The sequence below is a fragment of the Apteryx rowi genome, unplaced genomic scaffold, assembly GCF_003343035.1.
Source record: "Apteryx rowi isolate R43461 unplaced genomic scaffold, aptRow1 scaffold_951, whole genome shotgun sequence".
NCBI lineage: Eukaryota > Metazoa > Chordata > Aves > Apterygiformes > Apterygidae > Apteryx > Apteryx rowi.
In genome coordinates, this window is record NW_020451262.1 from 129,191 (window position 1) to 155,966 (window position 26,776).

The window sequence follows — 26,776 nt, forward strand, 5'->3', positions numbered from 1 at the left end:
CTCTGGAGCAGTAGACAAAGAAGCTGAGGTAGGAACAAGGCCACCAGAAATATCTCCTCTCTGCAATGTAGACGGATAAAAATGTTGGTTCAAAAATTGGTGCAAGACTTGTTTCTACATAGACTTTTTTTCTCGATTAAAAAAACGTACAAAATGATCTGTTCTTCCTGGCTTTTCTCTTAAAACTAACTATTCCTCCAGAATTCTCAAGAGGAGCTGTCTGGCACACAGATTTGTTAGGACTGTAGTTTTGTTGGGATGGATTTTTTTCTCAGATTTCCGTAGGTTTAAAGAGAAGAAATGCCAATGTTTTATTCTAACTAGTTTACTAATTTAATTTAGGCATTATATTAAATATGTTGACAAATACGTCCATAAGTAATTTTTGGTATTCTCCAAAATGTATGCATTTTGTATATAAAAGTGGAATCAAAATAATTGAAATGATAAAGGTAAAGGAAGACATATTCCAAATCAAATTACCTAATCAAAACAGAATGTTTCAGCAAAACCAAATGCCTCAGTTGCTCTGAATAAAAATTTTTCAGAATTTTAATTTTTTAAGAAATATCAAAATATTGTCTTTATATTCCAATTCAGGTGCAGACTGGATAAGTACTTTTGACTATGACTCTAAATATTGTCATCTAGTTGCCATTACATATTGTAAAAGGTACAGACTTGCTCACAACAAGGTTAATTCCTTCCTTCCCAGTAGATGGATGTTTGTAATATTAGCATCAGAAAATAGCAAATAATTCCATTAATAGATATACTGAGCAAAAGTCTTAATTGTGACCATGGGTTTTCAAGCCTTTAGTTAATAAGGTGTACAAATCTTTCTGACATAAAAGTATATTTATAGTCTTACAGTTAGTTCAATGGGACATGTCTGTATAAGCTTGAGCAGTGCTTTCTACATTGCAGGCCTGGGAAGTATATGACCAGCTAATTCCAGTTAGCTTTTAATTAACGGTGCAAGTGTTCAGTAAGAAGTTAGTAAGATTAGAAATTCAGTAAGATCAGAAAAGTGACTAGGTAGGTTTCTCTATGCAAGGTCTAAAAGGTGATATGGTAAGGTACAGTACTTTATACTAAGTTTGTTTGTTTTTTCATAAAACTACATTTTACCTATCAAGTTGTGTAGAAATTTGAATGTTAGGTTTACAGCAATTTAAGTGGCAGGCAGAATTACGTGAATGAGTTTGTGAAAGATGCATTCATGCTTCTTCTATTTCAATACTTGGGATTTAAGGTGCTTTCTGACTTTACCTAGGTGCACGTCAACAGACTAATCTCTGCAATGAATCCCTCATGTTAGAAAAGTTGCCTGCCTGTGGAAAATCCTTTGAAGAGATGATGAAGAAATTAGACTCTAAAAAATGGTGCAACCTGACAGAATTTATCATGTAAGAGTTAGTTTTGGTTTTGATACATTTTCATCTTCTTATAGTGACTGTCCTTTATTAAAATTGATCCCCTCAAATGCCAAGGACACCATAACACCTAGTAGGGATGTGCGAGTTCTCTAAAGCAGAAGAGTTTAGACATGTCTTTATTTTATCCTCACAGAGCAGGTTTGATAAATTTTAGCAATTCTGTTGAGAAAGAGGCTTTGCCCCACTCAGTGTAAAATGTTTGCCATATTTTGAAGTCAATGAATGGAGTTTTTGCCTTAGTCTTTCAGTTGCCTTCACTTCTCCTTTTACTTACTACAGGAGTGAAAGTCAGGGTAATGCTTCATAAGTGAATAATTCCATTAACAATCCTTTCCTTTGTGTCTTCTCTCAGACCGCCTCTCACAACAATTTATATTCAGTGCTGGATGGCTATTTTAGCAGTACCTAATGAAAGCCATGGTTTACCACTATCTCTAAAACATGTAAAATGTTTGTGTTCCAGATAAATTGAAATCCTCGTGTATTTGGTTTCTATTGCAGAGGGCTAAATTGTATGTAGCTCTTAAGTCCCTGCAATATGACCACATGCTCACAGAGAGAGACCCAATTCTTGACTCTAAGAGTGCAAAAAATAAATCATGTTAGTGGAGATTAACCAGTAGGCTAATGAATACTATTTGGTATTGTGTTTATATTTCATTTGTATTTCAGTATATTATATGCAACTGTTACTTAAATCCATTTTTTCTGTGAAAGCACTAAAGCAATGTGATTCTAGAATCACACTATTTTGTTTTCTTTGTTGGTAGCAATGCAATTTCCTTCTCTGATTTCTTTTTCAGTAAGATGACAATAATATTTCCTGAGGCATAGTTTCAGAAATCTACCTCTTGTTTGAAGTTATCCTGTCCAAATGTAAAATGATCTGTCATATTGATACTGTTGCAGTTAGTTTCTATGCCTGCCAGATAGTGCGGGGAGAGTAAGCACCACCTGTTCTGTTCGAATGACTAAAAAACTTCTAGCCTGACAGTAATGAGGGAGGCATTATTATTTTATCTCTATTCTTGTTTTGTAGTTGCTGGAGATATTTAAGCATCTTTTTCTAAAGCTGCACACTTCAAACTCTGGTCTGGAGGAAACTCATAGTAATGTGAGCTCATGTAATTTGCAGCTTTTTTGGCTTCATGGAGCATCTGCTTCTTCAGAGCATGTCTGCTCATGCATAATGCTTGGTTTTCGGAAGTGCTGAGTACCCTCTACGCCAATTGAAATCAGAGGAAACTGCAGGTGTTCAGCACTTCAGAAAACTAGGCTCAAGTGAATTAGCTCTGGTGAAATATGAGCCAATCTGAAACAGAACACCTTCCTAGACTGGAAACTGCACCGATGCAGTACTCTGGTTTTGGGGCTGCTCCTGAGGCAGGGTAGGCACAGGTTAGCCCTTACCACATCTGTTATAATTTCCTTTAGCCCCAGATATGTCTTTGTCTCATATGAACTCCGATCGTGTCCCCTGTTTATTATTACTTCATGTTTATCATGTAGATTTTAACTGGCTGACCATCAATAGACACAACAGATAATGAAGCGTTGGACCTCCATGCTATGTTGCGGCAGTTCCCTGTGTTTCTCTGCTACTGACAGCTGTATTCAAATGTCCTGCCTGTTGATAATGTTTCATAATCTGACAGCATATTAACTACTCGGATACTATTCCCTCTTAGCACTTTTATTTGCATGCACTGGATGACACTACAGCTCAGCTTTTAAAAGGCAGTCTTAAAACACACAGCACTAGTGTGAAAGATGCATACATGCATCACTTCTCCAATTGTGGAGAAAAACAAGAGGAGATCAGTCCGTGTTATCCAGCTTGTTCCCCTTTGTGCCCTAAGGATGACAATACATTCTTGCTCCTGTCTCTATCCTGTGGCCAGATCTAGTTAGAGTGAGCTTTTGGGACACGTACAGTGCATTGAAATCCTCTTCCTGCAAGTTGTGGAATGGCTGAAAATGGGCTCTTTGGCTACCTTTCATTGAAGAAACTTGCCAATCCTGCCCTGACAGCTCAGGCATCAGTACTGGGTGGGGTGTGTTTTATAATGTGTCTGAGCAATATAACTGGCATTTCTGCCTATTGTACTCAAAATAATTTATGAACAGAGCAGACCCCTAGTTACTGCTTTCTTCTCTGTGGGTAGGTAGCAGAATGGCCCAAAGGACCTGCGAGTCTCAAGGGGTGTTATTCTGATTTTCCAGTATTTTGTGGATATTTTGAGATATTTCTTCCACCTTGCCCAAACTACTTCTTACCATAAATCTGAAGCTGTCTACTATACTCTTAGGCTGTACTAGAAAATGGTGGAACTGAATGTTTGACAATACATTTTTTCCTCATCTGAGAAGAGATTTAAGAACAAGGGGGAAAAAAAAGAAATGAGTATGTTATGTTCTTGGAAATATTGTTAGTACAGAGTTGTTGAAATTCTCCTACCATATAGAAAGCAAAGCTGTTTATGTAAGAGTGCAAATCTTAGAGAAAAGAGAAAAACAGTGCTTGTAAATAGATGGGAGAACAGACATCCACAAGAAAAGAGGATGCAGATTTCAGGGTGTGTGTGGAGTTGTATTACAGCCTTTGGTGTATTACTGAGTTCAGATTTTGTGCTGTACAGAAATATTTAAACAACAGGATAACAGTCAGATGTGCTGGAGCCTAACTTTTCTGTGATGATCATTGCAATTCAAAGTCAGCACTGGAGAAATTATTTCACAGTGAACTAGCAATAAATCAAGAGCAAAATAGGTAATCCAGATTAACTCTTTTGAAGTGGAGTAAGTGACCTTTCACACAAGCAGTGGAGAATAAGGTCCTTGAAATGCAAAGCTGATAGTTAGCACGTTGGCTAATTGTGTTGTAACTTCCCAGTGAGAGAAGTGAGCAGTATATGTCACAGTGTTGACATTAAGCCTTTGGATATTACTGAGCTCAAATGATTATTTTTTAAAGCTAAAGTCATACTGTTAAAACAAATTATGCATATTATGGGAAAATCAAGACCTGTTTTGATTTCCATTTTACTTGCACAATTTCTTGATCAAAAAATGGCAGTTTCATTAAAGCTAATAGAAAAGTGGTCCTGCAGAACTGAAAAAGTATAGAAGTATTTATTCCTTTACAGTGACGGGGATGTATCAATGTTCTACAGAAAGCAAAAAATGAATTGCAGAATTCTCATTTTGCATGCATAAGCTGTGTTTATTCTATTTTCCAATATTTTCCCCCTCTTACATAGCCAGAAATTGCACTGAAATCTGACAAAGAAATGTGTGTACACCATCAGAAGAAAAGTCTTAGAATGCAAGTGCTACTAAATTTATTTAATAAATATTTTAAATTAAGTACTAGGTTATACTAGGAGCAATAATGTTAACATTGTAACACATCTAGTTACAAGTTATTTTCCTCATTTTGAAGGAAGGACTGCAATTTTCCCCAATATGATCTCCATCATAATTGTATTATAATCATAAATTTGAATTCATTGCTGATATCTTGTTCGTATTGATAAGTATCCTCAACTAATGGGATTACTTGCAGTACAGCCAAGGGTACACCTACAGGAGTCAAAGTGTTAGATTTTGCCTTTGTTTAATGCAGGTGAAGAAAGAGGCAGCATTTTGCAAGCCTTGTGCTAAAATTGCTTCAAGAGTTAAAATACTCTGTTGGAAGATTCTTCCAATGTTTAAAGGTGACTGAAGTCTCTTGAGTTCTTTTGACTTTCAATTAGTGTTAACAATTCACCTTGCCTTTGTCCTTTCTGATTGCTCTTCCCCTTTTATGTCCTTTTCATTCCCTGTACCAGAAAATTCCTGCCTATTTGTAGAGATTATTTTGTCTGAAGAAATCTGCCAATGTGGTGCTTTTTTTTGTTTATAGAAATGTGAAATGAAAATGAAACATTTTTGGAAAAATTACATTCATTTTTCCCCATGTGCAGCACCAGAAAAAAAGCCAACCTTTTCCAAATGCAACAAGAAAAATATAAATAATTTTTACATCATATACAGTTTTTTTTTAACTTATTTCTATGACTTGTATTTGAAATTCTGTTTTAGAAGAGGGAGAGGAGAGAGAGAAATTTGTTTGGGAGTTTATTTGCTGAATCAAGCATTGATCAGGCATTTCTTGCCCAGACTACAAACTTATCATAAAGTTTCATGGCACTGTAAAAACAGCACATTTAGGTCTACCTTTAGGAATTTAACTGTGTTGAGAACAGACATTATGATTAGACATCATGCCTTATATGATAACCTTATAGGCTAATATCTTCCAGCTCACTGGAGGAACCCTGAGTGATGAGACCGCTTCTTTATTTGGAGTACTCTGATAAATTAATGAAGAAATGGCATTTCTAGCAATGGTCACTTAAAATTCAAATATTTAAGCTTGGTAGTATGTAGTCTACCCTGATTTAAGTCTGTCCTCCAGCAGTAAAATTAGTCAGCTTGGAACAGATAGGGGGATAAAACTAATGTAACTTTGTATGAAGGAAGCTTCTTCACACAGTAATTTCTGCATAGCACTCTTCACTTACAAAGATCTTGCGAAATTTGGCTCTGTATCTTATATAAAAATATAATTGTTCATGGAGCTTTCTTTTTGTAAAACCATTTGTTTATGGAGGAGTTTTAGCTCTTCCTGGTAAAGAGCTGTCCTTGATTATGGAATTGTAAATAGCAATTATCTGCTTTCTTTCACTGCTTGGCCAAACTGTCATTAGACAGCTTTGAGTGACTTCAGTTTGCAGTAACTTAATTATACTGTAAGATTTTCTGACAGCTCTGTTACTTGTTTCTTAACTTTTTTCTTAACAAACTTCAGGGCTGATTTTTATTCTTTAAAAAAGCAGCCTTTTGACTGATTTTAAACAGATGATGCTGTCATGAATAGCAACTAGTACTGGAAACCAGTGTAAGATTTTTAGCCTCCACAACTGATCTTAGCTTTGCTAGAAATGTACAGCAATCAAATATAAATGTTAAAATTTCACGTAAAGTTTTACAGAAGCACTGTCTGGAAAATATTTCCCTATTAGTGTATACATAATATTCTCATTTTTTCTGCAAGGAAATTAGGATACAAAGACTCTGGGTTATATTGTCAGAAAGTATTTGAAGGCTTAAATATGTTGGGGTCCAAGTGAGATTTTCAAATATGTTAAGTCATTTAGACATTATGAGCTTCAGTGTTTCATGCTTGGACACCAGAATATGAAAGACAACCAGAAATACCTAAATGAGACAGACATGCAAAACCTTCAAAATACAGCTGGAGATACTCATTGACAAAAGAGGAGGGGATCAGTGGTTCATAGTTTTGCTGATGCTTTCAGGTTATTCAGAAATAATCCTAAAGGCTAAGATGTGGCTGGGTAGTTTAAATGGCAGGAAACTATCATAGTATGCAGCAACTAAACAAGCAGAGACTGAAGTGTGAGTGGAGGCTATGCAGGGAGTTAACGAAGGCAGGTAGCCTTTTTGTTTACTAGAAGACTGAAAATTGCAGAAAATTTTTTATTCTTAATGTGTTATATTTTTATTATTAAGGTATTATATTCTTAATACTTATTAACAGCTGCTAAATTGATGAAATCTGTATTTTTACTACTGTCCACATACCCACGACCATTATTAGCCATCTGGATTTTTTTCATCATGCTCTRTGTGATAAGAGGCCAGTTATTAATTCCTTAAGGAAGTGACCAGATGAAGATGGGGGTACCCAGGGCGGTTTTGCATGTACCTGAAAAATTTTTGCTTATTGTAGTTGCGTAGATTATTTTCTATCATTAGCTAATGAAAAGATTTTCCAAAGAATTCTAACTAGAGCCGAGAAACAATTTTGCTAGAACAAACAGTCCCCAAACAAATCTCAGTCTCTCCCAGCCCTAACCTTTATGGAAATGCAGAACTGCAATGTGCTAATTTTAGTTCTCAGTTGCTTGTTAAGCTTTTGGCCTGCTCCCAGGCAACAATATCTCCTCTGTATCCYGTGTTACCATTTTCCAAACATTTCTGAGTGTTTTGATTAGCATTTCAGTAATTTTGAGGTCAGAGAGATGGCTGTGGTCATCTAGTCTGCACTATTGAATAATACAGGCCACAGAATCCACCCAGTAATTACGATTTTAAACCCCATAAGAGTGACTGAATATGTTATGGGAAGACATTGACTGTTAATTTATAGATATCAAATGAATACTAATCCATTACATCTGTAGGCATATTGTTCCAAATGGTAACTGCTTTCACTGTTAGAGGAAAATGTGTGTCTTATTTCTAATCAGTGTTTGCCTAACTTCAGTTCCCAGTGATTATACCTTCTTACGCCTTTCCCTGACACAGTAAATTTATAGTTACCAGAAATCCTTTATTCCCATATAAATACGTGCAAGTCACTTTTAAGTAACTTCACGTTCTCTTTTTTTGGATAAATTAAGAACAATCTTTCAAAGTCTATCATGATAATGTATGTATTCCAGACTTCTTGTACCCTTTGCAAGTTTCGGCAGCTTTTCTTTTGAAGAACGGATTCCACTGTAGAATTGAATGTTTCATCCAGCAGTAGTTTTCATAATATTRTACACAGACTTAATTTTTTTTTCTCTAATCCTACTGGGTATTCAGAATTTTTCTTCTGCCAAAATATGTGTATTGCATTAACTTTCTTAGCTGCATAATAATACCAGTAATACCRGGAGCATATATTCTACAAACTATACATGATGTTAAAACCTTCTCAGGGTGACTGGTGTGATGTACCAGTATTATGTGTTTCTAGATCTATCATCTTGCATTCTCCAGTGTTCCATTTAGATGAGTCCACATTCCTAAGTGATTCAAATCAGTCTGTGTACCTGTAGACACATCTTCTTTTCCTCCTGAGCCATTTATATACTATCTACATTTTTAGCAAAAACTGTTTTGTTTTTTCACATGATTGATTAAGATACTGGGCCATCCTTGAATGGTGATTCCTTGTTTATCATTAGTTTTCAAGTTACATTTATTTTTAATTCATGGGCTACCATGATTTTTCATAATATTTTTAACAGAATGTTTTAAGACAATGTTTAATAAACATTCAGTCCTTAAACATCAATGAATGAAATACAGATTATAAGGAAGCAGACAGTATCTTCTCAAACAAAATTCCCAAAGAATTAATTTGAAAAATCCAGAAGAAATTATTACAGGCTCCATGTATGCATTTCTGGTTGATTAGCTGTGATGATAAACACTATATAGGTAAGAAATATAAATCTACATAGCATGTCAATGCAAAAAGTTTTAGTACCGATTTATTACCGAAAAGGATACATATTTAAAGAGCTCTGATTAATTTGAAACCTTTACTTAGTAGGTGATATCAAGTCTTGCTACATTAACTTTAATCTTAGCTATTGGTTAATCCTCCATTGCATTTCTTAAAGGCAAAGAGTTATACTACCTTTATTTCACAAGGGCATCCAGTAGCTGCATTCAAAGACAACACTTATACAGAAAAACTGAACAAATTAACCAATGTTATAGTACAACCCAGTCAACTACCCTGACTTTATCACATCATTATATTTAAAAATAAAGTGTATTTTAGCAATAGGGCTAATAATGATGCTGACATTTACAGCTATGGAGGAGGCCTGCTCTTTTTGTTGACAGACCACCAAACACCTTCTCTGTACAGAAATATGTGGACTTYCTCATCAATGATTTGGGCTTATTTAAATTTTTCCATATTAAAATTCTTAGGCTGTAGAAATACAGAAAAATAATCCAAGGGGTAACTTTTGAAAGAGTGAAGATGACCATAACATATTTAGCCATAGGACTTTTCCCTTCTTTGATTCATCTCTTAGAGTTGATGCTTATTTTACTGAACTGCCAGAAGGATCCTGATTTAGGATCCTCATTAAGCAAAAGATGGACATTGTGTGCCTGGGGCACTGGACACCAAAGGCCACTAAAGAATGTGACCCTACCACCATTGCTCAAGCAAATATATCAGGAAATCAAAAAAGAGGGCATGATACTGCTTGACTCAGAGTTACCATACAAGCATGCCAGCTTGGAGTTCATTGTCTAAGGAGTTCATCCCCAAAACAGTTTCTCATGGGAACAAAACAAACTATGGCATGCTTTTCTGCAGCTAATTCGATAAATGCAATAACTATTAATAATTCAAGATACAAAAAATAGCGCTGAATTGCAATTCCCAGTGTTTGAGTCCAATAACCAGTTCCTGAAGGGAGAGACCAGCCCCACGAAAATTTATTTGCTATTGGACTGAAATTGAGAAATGTAGGGTTTGATTGTTATCTTTGTCCTCTGATTTAGTCATGTGTCATCTATTTCAGTGTAAGGCATTCTGTTATTTCCAGGCTACGTTGCTAGTGCAACAGTCATCTTGCAAGTGTATAAAGTCACATACCTGTTACTCAGGGGAACTCCCAGCCAATCATTCTGTATTGGCCAGCTAAGCAATAACTATGAATTGAAAGGCTGAGAGTGAAATGACAATTTATGTTTTGGAAGGGAGTTCTGGCAGAGTAATGCATGTAACGAGAAGAACCGGTTTCTCTCTTTTGGTGAAAGAATTAATTGTAACAGTTTTTCCTGCGGTCCCTGCATTTCCTTCTATCTCATCAAGCCTGTCTTTGTGGCTCAGAGATCCCCTCACGTTGCTGTGGGAGAATGGCTATGTGGCACTGCTCTCTAATTTCTGGAAGATGTTAGAGTTTTTATTTTTCTACACATTCAAATTTGCGTCCTTACCAGAAGAGAAGAGGGCAAGATCTGTCTTTAGCTGTATGTCCAAAGCTGAGTCACATCATTGTAAGTGTTTGTGTATCTGATGGAATTCTGTTTTGTTATGAGCATGATCCGAGGTATTGTTCCCACATTGATCAATTATTTTATTTTCTGTACAGCCTCGGTGTAGCTTTCCCAGAACCCTTTACATCAAAATGAATTATATAAACAGAAACTTCAGTCATACTGAAAATGATGAAGGAGTTCCACCCACGTCCTGTACAGATGTCGAAGATTTGAAAAAGAAATTAACAAAAAAGATGTGTATGACTAGAGCCAAATTTGATCTAATCTTCTGGAAAAATATCCTGAAGTTGTTGCTCAATTTTAAAGTCAATGGGAGTTTTGCCTGTATTACAATTTCACCTAACTAAACTAAACTAATTATAAAAGTAACTAGTTTGCAGAGGAACATGGTCAAATATTAAAGAAAAGAAAGCAGGAAGACATTAAGATTAGTTGGAAAACAAACTGTGAAAGAAACACAGTGCAAGCCAAGACAAAATTATATGTCTCCAGTTCTTAAAGCTTTGAACTAATAAACTCTGATGGCTGAATGTGTTATAAGAGTCCTCCAAACTGACTCATTTTTTTGGTCAGTTGTATAGGCTTTTTTCATCTTCCCCACTGACTGCTGCAGGAAGTCTGATCTAGATCCTGATCAGTGATTGCATCCAGCTGCTAATATCAGAACATCTATAGAAGAGAAAAGTACCGTGAAAATCTCAGAGAAACCACTGGGTTTGTTTTGCAGCTAAGGTGAGACAATGATTGATGTGTAGATAAGATAATTCTTTCCTGTAATGACATGCATATCTCACAGTTAGAAAATGGATAGCTTTGGCTTATTCTTTTCAAGATTAGCAGTGAAGCCTAAATTCAGTTTTTTGTCATGTGATTTTCTGGCATGAAAGACAGAAGGAAATAAAAAAGTTCAGTTAAATGGGAGCATGGTATTAATAAAGATGAGCTTTTGAAATGCTCTGTGCTCTTCTTTTGGTGTGGAGTGTTGGTCCTGGTCTGGCACAGACCTGGTRCCTACATGCCTGCAACTAATGTTAGCAAGACACTTCTGAACATGCAGATCCAGTTAATAGGCAACAGTTAATAGGCTAGCTACTGGGTCCTGAGGTACCTTGAGCTTCTACAACTGGGGCTGCCTGGAGCTGGACCTTTGAGTAGCTGGCACACTGTGATTTCAGATCCAGAGTAGTACTGATTAAAGGGAGTCCCACTGTTCCCCAGCTGTGCCATGTGGGGGTAAGTGTGTGTATTTGCATTAGGATTTATATTCAGGTAGACAGACTAGTACATTGGTTGTGCCTCACCTTAGACAAAGTCGTGGTAAAACACTGCAAATGAGGAACATGCTTGCACAACAAAAGCTTGCTGTGTTGTTGCCTGGTCTCCAGATTATTTTCTATAATGTTTTTGAGTAACTTTCTGTATGTGTTTGAAGAGTAACTTTTTTTTCCCCACCTGGAGATTTTTTGGGGAAGCGCACCAAAATTTCTTATTTAGCTTGCTATAGGCCCTCCCAGTTTTGTCAGCCCAGACTTTGTAGAAGAAAATGTTCTTCATAAGCTTAGTGTCTCTGTGAAGGAAGGTTTCAGAAACCTGCACTTTAGGTGGCTCCATGTCTGCATGATTTATTTACAGTAAAGTGTTTGATGCTCAGGTATAGAAAAACAGGGACTGTTGTGCTAGGATGCTAGCTAGCATTTTCTTTTTCTTTAGTTGGCTGGTCCTGCCCAGTTGTTTTATGTTATGATGGATACAGATAGAAGCAAGCAGCACAGGAACACAAACCTTGGCAGCAAAAGCAAATGCTTTTTTTAGCAACATGCTAAGGGGGACACAGCTAGCCAGAATTATTCCTGGGTGTGGTGAAACCTAGAGCATTAATCTTGCATTTGTCGGGAGCAGTGCTGAATTGGAGAAAGACAGCCTCCACCCTTTGAATCTTCCAAGTGCTGTTGGCATTGTGAGCCTACCTGACATCTGCCTTCCTCTGAGTTTCCCATACAGTTCTAGCTGCTCCATTTTTGAAACTCTCAATGAAGTTTAAATTCTGATCTTTTATCCTTTCTTCCTTTCTCTTTGCCTCCTTCTTATTTGCCTCTTCACATTTCAAAACTTACAGTAATTTTGTATTAAAAAATCCTTCTAAAAGTTCCTAGAGGGCTTGGTAGCAGTGGCAAACACGAGCTGGTACTAATTACCCCCAGGAACCTATTATTTTCCCTCCGTGATTCATGCCTTTCTTTTCAAAAGCAAAGAAAAGCAGCTTATAAATCAGTTAGGTGCTAGCAAGTAAAACAATGGAAAAGAATATCATATTTGAACAATTGTGTTGCCATCATGCTGATGACTGACAATACCATTTTTTTTATTGCAAGAAGAATAATGTTTGCCATGTATTATTTAAAAAATTGAAAATAAAAGAACACTACTGCTTGTGAAATCTCACTAGTTTGCCAGACATGGGGCCAAGCTGAAATTATGTACATTTACCTGCTGTTTGGAATTAGCCATTCTAGCTACAAAGTAAATGTGAAGTTCATGTTAAGACATAGCTTTTCCCTGAATGAGACTGTATTAGAATATCTTTAAGAGGAGCTACATTTCGGGTGAATCTCCATTACTTTCATATCAAATATACTTGATTTGTTTTATATTGTACAAATGAGAGTATGTCCTGATGAATGTGAATAAAGTGGTCACTTTGAATTCAGAGACCGGGATTATTTATCAGGCTAACAGCAAGAATAGTCTATTTGTTRCCACATAATTGCTTTCCTCCTAATAGATGCAGAGGCTGAAATATGTTCAATACAATTATAATTTTTCTCCTTACTACACAGGTGGGGGGAAGATATTTCATAATGCAGTAGACTATGAATATTGGACAAATTATTTCAACCATCAAAATGTCTACAAGAACATTAATAGGCATCCATTTTTTTTTGTCCTAAACAGATGATTTCTTTGGAATATTGACTGTTTCACTCCCACAGTTGTGCGGGAACTGGAGACCCAAGTCCCTCCTAGGCATACTTATAAGCCACGTGTTTTCAAATTACAAGGCAGTATCACAAGGTGAACATGCAGCACTGAGAGGTTATATTTTTTGGTTATTCTCCACAATTGTTTACTGAATTCTATAGGTGTCTCTTTAGCTTTGTTCTAATTTTGGACAGCTAGGACTTAAATAAGTGATTTACAGAATCACAGAATAGTTGGAGTTGGCAGGGATCTCTAGAGATCATCCTGTCCAACCCCTCTGCTCAAGCAGGGTCAGGTAGAGCAGGTTGCCTAGGACCATGTCCAGTTGGGTTTTGAATATCTCCAAGGATGGAGACTCCACAAGCTCTCCAGACAACCGTTTCCAATGTTCAACCATCCTGACAGTGAAGAATTGTTTTCTGTGTTCAAGTAGAATTTCCTGAGTGTTCCAGTTTGTGCCCATTTCCTCTTGTCCACTGGGCACCACATTGATAAGATTCTCCCCCGCCCTGAGACTTCTCTTCTCTAGTCTGCACAGTCCCAGCTCTCACAGTCCCAGCTTTCTCATATAAGAGTTTTTCTGGTCCCTTAATTGTCTTTGTGGCCCTTTGCTGGACTTGCTCTAGTAACTCCATGCCTTTCTAATACTGGGGAGCCCAGAATTGGATCCAGCACTCCGGATGTGTCTCACCAGTGCTGAGTAGAGGGGAAGGGTCTCCTCCCTCAGTGTGCTGGTCATGCTCTTCCTAATACAGCCCAGGATGCTGTTGGCCTTTTTTGCCATAAGGGCACATTGCTGGCTAATGTTCAACTTGTTGTCCACTAGGAACCCCATGTCCTCCTCTGCAAAGCTGCTCTTGAGCTGGTTGTACCCCAGCCTGTACTGATGCAAGGGGTTATTCCTCCCCCAGAGCAGGACTTTGCACATCCGTTTGTTGAACTTCATGAAGTTCCTCTCTGCCCATTTCTCCAGCCTGTCAAGGTCCCTCTGAATAGCAGTGCAACTGTCTGGTTTATCAGCTACTCCTCCCAGTTTTGTGCCATCTGCGAACTTGCTGAGGGTCTGCTAGCTCCCGTCATCCAGGTCATTAATAAAGATGTTAAACAGTATTGGTTCCAGTATTGACCCCTGGAGGACACCACAGTCCGTGGTCTCCAGCTGTACTTCATGCTGCTGAACACAACTCTCTGAGCCTGGTAGTTCAGCCAGTTTTCAGTCCACCTCACATTCACTTTCAATCCACATTCACTGCTCTTCCTCATCTACCAAGCCAGTCATCTCATCATAGAAGGCTATCAGGTTGGTTGAGCATGATTTCCTCTTTGTAAATCCATGCTGACTACTCGCAGTCACCTTCCTGTCCCTCTTGTGTCTGGAAACCGTACCCAAGATTTGTTGCTCCCAGTCACCTTCCCAGGGATTGGTGTGAGGCTGACCTGCTAGCAGTTCCCTGGTTGCTCCTTTTTGCCCTTCTTGAAGATAGATGTGACATTTGTTTTTTATCCAGTCCTTGGGAACCTCTCCTGATTGCCATGACCTTTCAAAGATAATTGACAATGGCTTCGCAGTGACACTGGCGAGGTCCCTCAGCACTTGCGGGTGCATCCCATCAGGGCTATGCTTGAGGTGATTCCACTTCAGCCCCATTTTGTTGATGAAGAGGTCCCTTCTGCTTACATCAACCCAGATCTTTACATCGACCCTTTGATTGCCAACCCCTTCCACCACTTCCTTCCTTGGTCATTATCTCCCACCCTCATCATTCCTAGATTACATGGGATTCAGTTAAAAGTCTTTTTATAGAAGTCATTGCTGTGAAAATGAAGTCCGTGTTTGATAATTCCAGGTGAGAGACTGAATACATATATGGCTTTGGACACTCATTTCAATTTTTTTTTATCTTTAGTGCAAAGTTATGGCAATGCATACCTAAATCAGTCTGCTGTGGCCACCTTACAAGATGCAGAAAGGTAGCAAAAACATTTGTGAACATCTAAATATGACTTCTGAATTTTAATGCTATATTAAGAACACTGCTATTTATGAACCTCTGAAAACCTACAGACTATTTTGCTTATAAATGCAAGACTATCACTTTGTTCTGCAGCATGTTGTAGAAATAGCTATGCTACAAACTAACTAAGCCTTATCAGTTTTTCATCTGATGCTAATTTGGGGGTTTTGCAGGTTCAGACACTGAGAAATCTTGCTTTTTGCAAAAAAAAAAATTGCTTTGAAGAGCTTCTTTGAGACCATTAAATGAGTTGAATGAATAGGATAGAGGGAAATTGGCCAATCTTTTGGGAGTCTGCTGAATTAAACACACAAACTTCCAAAAGATCAGATTTGGTAAACCAAAACAATGTTATTAGTTATTTATACCACAACACACGTTGTAATTCCAGTCTACAGAAGCCTTAACTCAGGAAAACTGTTCCTGAGGCATGGAGAGAAGAGAAAATGATTGCAATTTGTTCTTCCTCAAAGCTAACTGTTTCTTTCCCATTAAACCTGTGGAGACTCTGGGTCTGACATTGTGATAATGATGACTGTATCATGTCAAAATAGTGTTCTCTTGCTGCCTGTTCTCAGTCTCTCCAAGGTTAGTGAAGAATCAGACCTTCCTGTTCTTCCAGTTCACTCCATTCCACTTTTGCAAATTTTTGTAAAAGATTTAACTTGTATAAGAAAAGAGAGGGATTTTCTGAGCCTGCTACTGACTAGGAAGAAAAAATGACCTCTTCATCACTAATAGCTGAAAGCTCATCGATTCTTAATATCAGATTCCAGTTTTTCAAGTGTTTTTTTTCAGCAATTTTTGACATGTTACATTTATTTGATCATTGTTTTAAAAAAAAAGTGAAATCTGATACTTGCTGTTTACCAAAAGGTCACCCATGTAAATATTGATAATTCCTTCTTAAGGCTCTGAGAGAGTTTTCAACACTGGTGAAGTTAAGGTCAGCAGAAGTCACCAGTTATATTTCTATATTAGCAAGGCTGCTGTAAGACAAGCTGATATGTGCCACAGTAGATGCATCTGACAGATGGCTGGTAGCTTGCACCTGCAAGGTTGGATCAGTATGTCAGTGCTTTCTTTACCAAATTACCTAACAAATAGTTCAGGATGGAACAATATAGTAATCCTAATGAGTAAAATTGCTTGCAAAGAGAATGTAAACCATTTAGAACTGATGTTGGAAAGCACTTCCTAATGAAATCTCCTGTCTGTCAGCTGGTATGCCCTTTCAACAGCTTGCATGGCCTATTTGAATTTTATTATAGCAAGATCAGTAACAGAAAACAATCTTCATGGAGCTTATTATAAAAGATCATATTTAAGTATAAGCAATACATAAGATGTTTGTCTAAATTTTTTTGGTGGTAAAATAATACGGCATAACTGATAGACTGGTATCAATTAGGCAATGCAACTATCAAGCACAGTATATTTTTAGAGGCAGTGAAAATGAAAAAGAAAATAAATCTGTCTTATGAAAATGAATACTTGATACAGACTTCTGTGGTTCTTCTGTTTTGTTTTGCAAGACAGTTTCTACATTCTTGTTTTCTAAATGAATCAGCCACAAATATATAATAACCCAGATTAACTCAGCAGGGAAAAAAGGATTTTCTTGCTTCAAGCTACATGTGGTATTAGTCATGTGGTTAACTGTTGACAGCACAACGAGGTATGAATTAATACTACCCATTTGTTCTGTATTCAGGGCCTTGTTTCAATTATAGAAGTTTATTATGTAATGATACTTTAAAGTATTTTAGACTGTTAATTGACAAGGCTCTGGCATTTGTATTTACCCTTGCAAAACAATATAATTCAGTGTTGGAAAGCAGTTCTCAGACAAGAAATGCAGTGTTCTGCATTCTTAAAGAGATTAGTCACCTTTTTCAGGCTATTGTATAGTTTGCAAAAGGAAGATATGTTGCTGCATTCATTGATGAACTTGATGACAATGTATGAAATGGCTGAAATACTTAAGAAAAATGATACCTAAGGGTACAGCAGCTTCATAAAATTAAGGATTTTTTTTCCATGATGAGAGCTGAATATATAAAGAAGAGTAGAAAGAACAAAGAAAGTGTAAGGAGTAGAAAAAACAAAGGTCCCAAAGACATAGTGCATAAGTGAACAATTAAGAACACCATTCTTTTCAACTTCCAAGGAACTGATATTTTGTATTTCTCTTGGGTGCACAAATTGTGGGATTGTGAGTTAATCATTGAGCCCCTGAGTTTGAGTTTTTGTCCAGGAAAATAGATTAAGAAGCAGAATAATCTTAAAGTGGTCTATGTTATGTGTAATTTATCACATTGCACTGTAATTTATCATGTGGATATTTGCATCATATTCTTGGGAGTACATATACCTAATACATATCTATACTGACATGTAGTATACAGGTGTTAGGTATTAATATTATTTATTATAAAAAATAGGTACAAAAATCATTGTATCTATTTTCACCTACAAGTAAGATTTTTTCTGCTTTTGACTGTTGACGTGCAAGGAACAGATTTTTCTTTTTGCATTCAAAGTGAAAATAAGACAATGATTTCTTTTCATCATGCAAAGAGGAATTAGATAAGGCTCAAAAAGTAAATATACTACTTTGCCAGTCACAGTACTTAAAAATTAACAGAAGTCCACAATAGCTTTCTTATGGCAGGGGCTAGTAATCTTTTGCAGGTGATGGGCTATATTACACTGCTCTTTCTCAAATTAAGGTAGAGCAGGAGCCAGGAAGATGTTGGTGTAAAAACAGCAGTGTCAGGAGCTGAAAACCAGCTGCCTCTCACAGATGAATCTCTCAAGATGCCATGTCTTCCTGCTCCTGATCCAGAGCCAGTCTTTTTGAATGTCATTCAACATCTCCTGCCATAGTATTTTTTGCACCTACTTACGAGGTTGCTGACCTGTCCTTAAGGAATTCCAGGGAGTGATGCACATTCATGTCTTCCGTAAACAAATGTAGAGAAGGGGTAGGGACAGAGGCCCGCCACAGTTTGTCTGTGTGAGATGTCAGCACAGGTTAGAGAAACCACTCAGTGCAATAGGAAGTTACTTAAGAAGAAGGCATATGTCTTTACTGCCATGAGTAACTGTTTTTCTTGCATTTGGAATAAATTGGAGTGGGGAGAGATGATGATGACTGGAGGAAAAATATGGATAATATCCAAAGGATATTAGTGTTCTATTAAATATTTACTAAAGTGTTTGTGTACAGTACCCTTGAAACAACAGCAAAAAAAATCCACCTCTGATGTACAAGGTGTACAGCCTGTACCTTCAAAACTCATGTTCAAATATAATATTGTACTTAAATAATAGTTAAGCAGTACTTTTCTATACACAACTCTTCCCCATCAGATTTTTATGCTGTTTGTTAAATTCTTTTAATGTTATTACTGTTCCTCTGGTTCTATGGATAATTTTTCATGAATTTTGGTCTTGTTTATGAATTGTCCAGGGACAGATTGGAATTTTTAAGAATATGTTTGTTATTTAGAACTGCAGAAATCATCTGCTCATTAACTAGTCTAGTAGATTATATGATTTGAAGTTTAAGATCTATAATTAGTCACCTGATTCCTGACTCATTATTTCATTTCTGATTGGATCAGAAAACAACTACAGCTCTTCTCCCAAAACAAATGGATTTTGTAATTATAGGAATTTTATCTGTGTATGCAAAATCTATTTTTCCGTGAATAATCAGACAAAATCTCCTTTTTTTGGAATGCTTACAAAAACTAAGTAAGGGTGTGAAATTATGGTGGAAAATTCTACTTAGAAGCAGATGAATTATTTTCATATTTTAGTTATTTTTCACTCTGTGCATATGCACCAGTGAATACTTCTCAAAGTATAAACCTAGTTGACCTGTGATTTATATTTTACAGCTGGATATCATATACTTTTTGGCTTTAAGCAAGTTTCAGTGCAGGACCAGCAGAGAAGATGAGCCCACTGCTTTCCAGGATTCTCATCTCTTTCATGCTTGGGTTTTTGAAGGAGGATACACACTGGAAAATGCTAATGGTTTCCTTAATGAGACTGAAGGGCTGATAGCAAAGCTGATAGCAAAGCAGAATTTTCAGATCTTAGCCTGGTTTTGCCTTTGGCTTGACATATTGTGAAATAAACTGAGTTGAATAGAGAAATAGCTGATTGTAATAGAGAAAAAGCAGATGAGGCAGCAGTAATTCAGAGACTGTGTATCTACGTTTTTCGGCACTGAGAAATATTTATTAGAAATTGAAAGATAGTCTAGTCATTTGGATTTGTATTGCTTTCCCTCACTGAAATTTGCCTGAAATTTTAAATGTAAGATTTCAAATACTGATGGGTATAGTGACACAAAAGCATGTGATATGTTTGCATGTCTGCCCCAGAAATATGTCATCTCCTTTCTTGAGAAGCCCGTGAAGATGAAGGTATTCCAAACCTTTGTATTAATTGCCCACGGTGATGACAGAAGTTTTGAAACTGGATCCACAAGTAAGAAGTGTTAAAGTTTCCATTTCATTTACAGAAACACAAGCTTGATACCTTTGATTCTAAGGGGTAGGTATGTAATGATGCACACTACTTGTGGTCAACTGATCTTACTTGATATATATCTGTGTGGTCAGGGAGACAGCACACATCTTTAAGGTCAGGGTGTGCCCTGGCATGTTGTCTGACCAATTATATTCTTACCTAGGGGATATTTTAATTGTGCAGTTGACAGGAATTGTCAGGAATCTCATACCTTAACCCTGTTAAATTCTGAACCATATCTCATTTTTTCTCCTTGCCTTCCTCCATTTTGTGTACTGGTGCTTTAAATATTAGGTGCCTCATGGTTATGTGTTTCTAGAAAAGTTAAAAACCCATTTTCTAATGAAAATGCTCTAAATCCAGATATTACTTTGAAGCAGAGGGGAAAGTTTGTGTTAAAGATACCATAGGTCCACATAGAAAGTGTTGGTAAGCTTACACCAGACAACAGGAAAGTGAGACACTATGGATTAGAGGAAACAGGAAAGATGTCTGATGAGAGCTGGAAACACAGGACATGGGTTTTGACAGAGCTGTTTGATAACTCTATTCAAAGTGCAGTTTTTAGAGCTCAGTATTAAGGACTAGTCACACTGATGTAGCCACTCCGCATGTCAAGTGTTTGGGAAAGCAAACTGCAGAGGGGAAAATAAATCTCCATATAAAAGCAACTCTTTTGGAGCAAAACCTATGTGAATCTGTGAAAATTCTGTAATTTATTTTTACAGTAGTTGCATGTCAGCCTTGCAGGTGTGCATGTGAGGGTCTGCCTTAAGAGGGAAAAGAACTTAAAGTGGATGCAACTCCTCAGCCTTTGTGAGGATGTGACTACTTAGGAGGTTCCTGAAGTAGGCAGAAGCTTGAGAGCCTTTCTCCAACAGCTCTTTTGATTTATTCAGTTCTCTTTAAAGAGAGAATTGCATCTCTCAATTTTTCTTAACAAGGAATGTTGCTCCTGCTGCCACCTGCTCTGATTGTGGGCACTGCCCACAGTGCCTTTGGAAACTGAGCAATGTCCACACGTGCATCAGAACCTCCTCCATTTTCAGTGGACCTATTTATTTTTACGGAGATATTAGTCATCAGTTGAAGCAGTTTTTATCTCCATACATAGTGAAAGAAGGCCATGGACTAGTAGATCATGTAATCAAAAAGTTTTTTTCTAGCAGCAGTCCCTCAGTTCTTTGAAGCAGATATTGTTCCTTGGCAGATGAGCTTTTCTAATCACAGGCTTTTTGGTTATTGTTAGTAGATCCTGCCAGGCAGTAATGTATTACCTGCTCTCCATGAAAAGTATTCAGTGGTTGGAGACTGTTAAATGTTAAGTGAAAGAACAGGCTTCTGCAGAAATTCTGTTCGCTATAACCTGTTCTCATTATTGGCTGTTCTAATTCCTGTTCATTAAAGATATGTCTAACAAAATTATAGCATATGATAGCTTGAATAAAATAACAATTCTATATACTGTCCTTGCTGCCAAACTGAAAGTTTATTCTGTTTGCTGTGCATTGAAGATACTTGCTACTGGTAAAATTCTCCCATTCCAGAGAAAGCAAAAAACTGTTAGAACATTATTTTTTAACGTTCTTAAGAAATCTTTCTTTTCCTCACAAACCTGTGTTATATCACGCAGGTTTGGAAGTACTCAGTGTTTTTATAAAATTTCTTTTGCATTCAGACCCATGTTGCCGGAGTCAGACAGATTAAGTTTCAAAGTAACACTCCAGTATGAATTAATTAGGCTGATTTTGGAAGGGAGGGTTGTTTCTTTTTCTTAAAGAAGAATAAATGCTGAAAAGTATTGAATTTTAATTGTTTAGGATAATGCCCTTGGATCAAGAAAACTTTGTTCTCACTCTTAGGATATTTAATATAAATAATGAAATGCTCTGAGCCATTGAGCTATCTTGTGCTTTTGTACATTTTCTCCTTTCACCACCCTCCTAAGCTATATTTTTGTTCTCTGCAGACTGTTAGCAAGCAAATAGCTACTCATGCAGGAAAAGTTCATGCATACATAGCCAGCTGTTTGGCATTTCACCTGGGAGGTAAAGAACAATGCTGAGCAGGAAGTAAGTGACAAGCGTAAGGAAAGAAACCATATATTTTAGAACAATATGAATTCAATGATTAGCCTTCATGGATGTTGTTTGGGATCCTTTAGTTTTGTTGTCTCGGACCGTGCTTACTTGAAGATATCAAGAAGTATGTCAAATCCCTCATCCCTCTGCTGTTTCATTTATTTTCAGTTTTGTTTTTTTCTAAAGAAGATGGGGGAACAATAAAAGTCCCTGAAACAAAGAATGTTGGTAGTCTTGTACAATCGTTGCTATGGCATTCCTTAGACTTTCCGTGGTATTGCTTTGAACACAAATGGGATAGGACTTGATTGATAAGAAAACTTATCACCTGTCTAGATGATGTGAGTCTTCCTATTCTTGTTTCCAAGAAGAGCTGAAAACACATGACTCTGCAGAAGCATGAAAAATGTGTTTACTAATAAAATGGGATGCTCTCTATTGGCTACGGTTCTGCAAATAAGATCTGAATTAGTCAAATGACAGCAAACAGGTTTTCTTCTTGCTCATGTGAGTTATGGCTTCTGGAGCTGGAAAAGGACCCCTGATCAGAGTTTCCGAAGAACAGACATCTTACAGTGGACAGGTCCATGTAAAAGCTTCAGCGTCAGCTGCAGTGTAATGTTAGCTCAGCTGCCCTCCTTTAAACCAGATAGGCTGGAGATGATACCAGTCCACTCACAGGAGAATGAAGCTGAGCAAAGCTGTCTGCAGAATGGGGATAGATTAGCTTGTTCTGAGGTGCACATTGGTAAGGCTAAACTGTTTCTAATATTCAGGCWGGCTAATTGAAAGTTACTTTGGTATAACTGTATTGCACTGCATTGGTTTAGTGACTTAAATATAAACTGATCTACAGATTGAAAAAGGATCTTTATGATTCATTTGCTATAGGAATAATGGGTAGGGACCCATGTTGTATAGCTCTAATTACTAGTAAAATTGCTGTGTTAGAATTACTTAAGTTCTTTTCAGAGAATGGTTCCTGAGAAACGATGTCTTGCTGCTTGGCCGGATTAATAGAGTTTGTTCCCATGCCACCTCATTCATGATACTGGAGGTAGGAGTTATTTGACAACATTACATAGGCTGTTTACATTTAGGCTTTTTACTGACCTTCCCACTAGAACATCACCTCCTTTATCTGGGTCTGGAAGTGATTATTTAAATAGCAATAAAATATCATTGCTGAGGAATTACATTTAAGGTGTGTGGTTTGGATGTAACATCATTTTTCCTCTGATTGAATTTGAGGGCTGTGATTTGGCTGTAGGAGGAACTCTGTTCCTATGGGAACACTTTATTTCATTAGACCTAAGTTTAGCAGATCGTTGCTGCAGTTTAGCATCGACCACTCCCACGTTGTTTTGCCAGTAAAGCAGGTAATGTCCTTTTCATCTACATTTGAAATAGCTGGGGTAGGATTAATTCCTGGAGGAATAGTCGCTAATTAATTGCTGCTGAGTCTGTAATTGTTTGACAGAGCCCGTCTGTCTTGCACATCAGTGGGTGTTTTGCGGGGGTCACAGTATTGGAGAAGGTGTCTTTGTGTTTTGGTATGCATTTGTTTCGTTATTGAGGCTTGGTCGTTCTAAAGAATTGACCCAGGCACACCACAAACTCTGCTGCTGCTTATGCAGGTTTCTGTCTTTTAAGCTGCTCCTCTGCATCATTTTGCCTACTCCAAAGCTAGCAGCACAGTATGTCTTTCCAAAAGCAGAGTTTGCTTCTGCATTATGGGGAAAAAAAGCTGATAGTCCTTGGAGAGAGTAGAAAACAGCATCAGTCGGTAACACCTGTTACAACAGTACCTCATATAATCTTAGGTGTTTTGAACTTCTTCTGAAAGATCAACTTATTTAGAGCAAATAAATGGTATTGACCTCTGGCCTGTGTTCAAACAGGAACATTTCCAATTCCACATATATAAAGAAGACAGAGATTTCCTTTTGTGGGGCAGAACTCAAACACTCGGTCTATTGTTAAATGCAGTTATTTATTTCCTGACTCATTCTCTTCTGCTCTTGGAGGTAATCATTTTAACTGTAAATTGTGAAAGGGAGAAACAGTAGATGTGAAAATTAGGTTTAAAGTAGCTGCAAAAGTATTGTGAAGTCTTCAATATCTGTTTTACCCCTTCACCTTTATGAACTTATTTGTAGCATATCTCAAAAGTATGGTTTCAAGCTGTTGGAATATGCAAACTCTGTGTAACATAAATTCTTTTCAATAGCTTTCCCAGAACTGTAAAAAACTTAAAATTGGTAAGCCATTCGTTGAATGTAGACAAGGTTTTGATCTATGGGTGAAAAATACAAACTTCATGTATTTGCAGGGGTATTGGTGAGATCAAAGCAAAATGTAATGAGTCTCACCTCTATTCTGTGTCAAATTCCTGTATGGTGGTGTAGTTTCCTTGCTGCGCATTGCTCCAGGAGCTTTCTCTGCTAGTAACCCAAATCATGACACTGTTAAAGCATGTCAGAGGTCTGATCCAGCCTGCATGCTGAGGTTTGCTTTGTGGGAAAACAAAGTGGAAGAGGAGGTACGTTCCTCTGTGGAATTAGTTTGTTACTGAATTCCCCTTAACCTGGAAACTGGGATACAGTCTCCAGTGATGTTGTTTTAGGCAAACACGACCACTCTAACTGGGTTGCATAAATTCCAATTTAATAAAATAATTRAGCAAGTCACAAGTAAGCAAAACAGCGCTGGGCGGCCGGAGAGTCTCCTGCTGCACCAACAGCGCGCAAAATTCCCCCGCTCACAGTCCCCTTATATGCGGCTCTAGTTCCGGGTATACGTGGCACTTCCTGTAACTTCTGCRGTTGCGCCRRCTGTTGYTAGGGGGTCTTCTTCAGCCCTCTGGTGGTCGTGGGGATGAAGGCTGGAGTCTTCCTCGGCGTTGTGAGTGATGACCTTCAGGTCGTGTGCACACATTTCACAATACAGTTGTGCAATACCGCCATATTAGGTAATCTAAACTAACATTGCAGTTTCGCTAGCTCAGTGGAATCACCTTGGGTGGGGGACATGTTCTCGTTACAGGATGTTGTAGTTTAGCCCATACTTAGCGCCTAGTTTCATCGTACAATCACTTCCCGAGTTGATGAAACAAATTAGCACATATCACAATGTGAATGTAACTTGAATTTATATCAAAGTCTGAACGAACTTTCAGGAAACCAATACTCAGAGTTACAGGGTGTGCATTATACCAGGGAAATTAGGTGAGTTAAAGGCAGTAGTTCCTATTTTCTTAATTTGCAAATGAGCAGCTTCAGGTCTCGGTTACCAGTGAATCTCTTTCAGTTTATTGCAATTTTGTCTGTGTCCTGAGATCACTGCTTAGGTGTAACTTTGCATTTGCCATGGAAAGCATTTTCCTTTCTTATGTTTGTCAGTCAGGCGTAGAGGAAATAGCAGAAAGAAGCTCAGGGAATCTTTCCCTTCCCCTCTGGCGGATGCTATGCAGCTCCTTTGCCTAAATAATCCCAAAGACTGAAAACTGAGCTTTTCTGGAACTCCACCTTCTCTCAGTAAAAGGCTACTTTCTGACAACCTCCTGGTTTCCTAAGTAATTAAGTCATACTTATTCATGCTGTGTGTGTGTGTGTGCGTGCATGCATGTCAGTGTGCCAGTCCCTCCCAATAGGTACTGACCCTGTTGGGTGACTTCAACCACATTTAAAAGAGAAGAGATAATCATAAAACATTAAGTTCCTACAAGTTTCATGAAAATAGGCAACTATGTAAAAGAGATTACTCACACTGAAGGAAAGGTTGTAGAATGAGGTCAAACAGTGGAGATTTCACAAAGGAAAAAGTTATTTTCAATATCCCAGTTGCAACTGCAGGAAAAGAATCAAAGTTTGCATTTTATTAGATAGACATGAAACCCTTAATCCCTGGTTAAGGGGGCCTGGCCTTCATAGTTTCACTGCTTACCATTTAAAAGTGGTAATAAAAAGTACTGTTTTCATGCAACTTGTCCGCTGTGGCAACCCTCCCAAATTAATATCGCCAAACAGCTTGAGATAGGCTGAATGTCATGGTAGCTAGGGGTGCTTGTGAAAGTGCTCTGCAGTGACATCTGTGCTTTACTGTAGCTTTGAAGCCTTTATAGCAGTACTTGCTCCTGTGTGGTCTTAACTGCTTCCGTATACATCATGCATATAGAAAACCTGGCCTATCATATTAACAGCTTAAAATGGACCTTAAAATTGAGTGGGAGATAAGTATTCCTCCTACTTCTTCTTTTTTTTTTTTTTTCTTATGGGGGGCAGACACAGATTTACTGGGGAGGACAGGGTCTTCAGCCCTGAAATTCCTGCTGTTTGGCATCGTATGCCTTCTTGGGCCATGTGGGATGTCCCTGCCTCATCCCTATGTATGTCAGGGTGTGATGCCGTATGAGGAAGCAGCCACACTGATTTATGTAGGTGTGGTCTCTGATCTTCCCTTCATTCTTGCATCGGGTTTGGGCACTCAGGCTCTCCAGGTTTTTACAATCCACGCTGCTTACTAGGACTGTAATCTGTAGCCTTGGTCCAGAATCCAGGAGACCCATGTTCTATTCCCAGCTCTGCCATTAACTCTGCTGTGAGCAAGTCGTGATTCCTTATTATGACTGTTTTCCCCACCTGTAAAACAATGAGGACATTTGCTTCCTTTGTAAATTAATGTATGAAAGTTATTAGATTATACATAGGCATTATTAACAATATTTTATTTGCCTATAATCATCAATAAAATACATTAACTACTAAAAATTTGTGTAGAGAAGTCAGTGTCTGAAATAGCAGTCTTGCATGCTTTTTTTTTTATTATCATCCCTATTTAGAAATCA

The 26,776-nt window shown here is 37.6% G+C and overlaps 1 protein-coding gene across 1 annotated transcript in view; it reads left to right on the forward strand.

Annotated features, from left to right (window-relative positions):
* Positions 1-26,776, forward strand: part of RAMP3 (receptor activity modifying protein 3) — a 57,850-nt gene that overhangs the window by 20,597 nt on the left and 10,477 nt on the right. Inside the window, exon 3 of the mRNA XM_026092265.1 lies at positions 1,277-1,409. Within this exon, the coding sequence (XP_025948050.1) occupies positions 1,277-1,409 (133 nt within the window). The remainder of the gene's footprint in view (positions 1-1,276; positions 1,410-26,776) is intronic.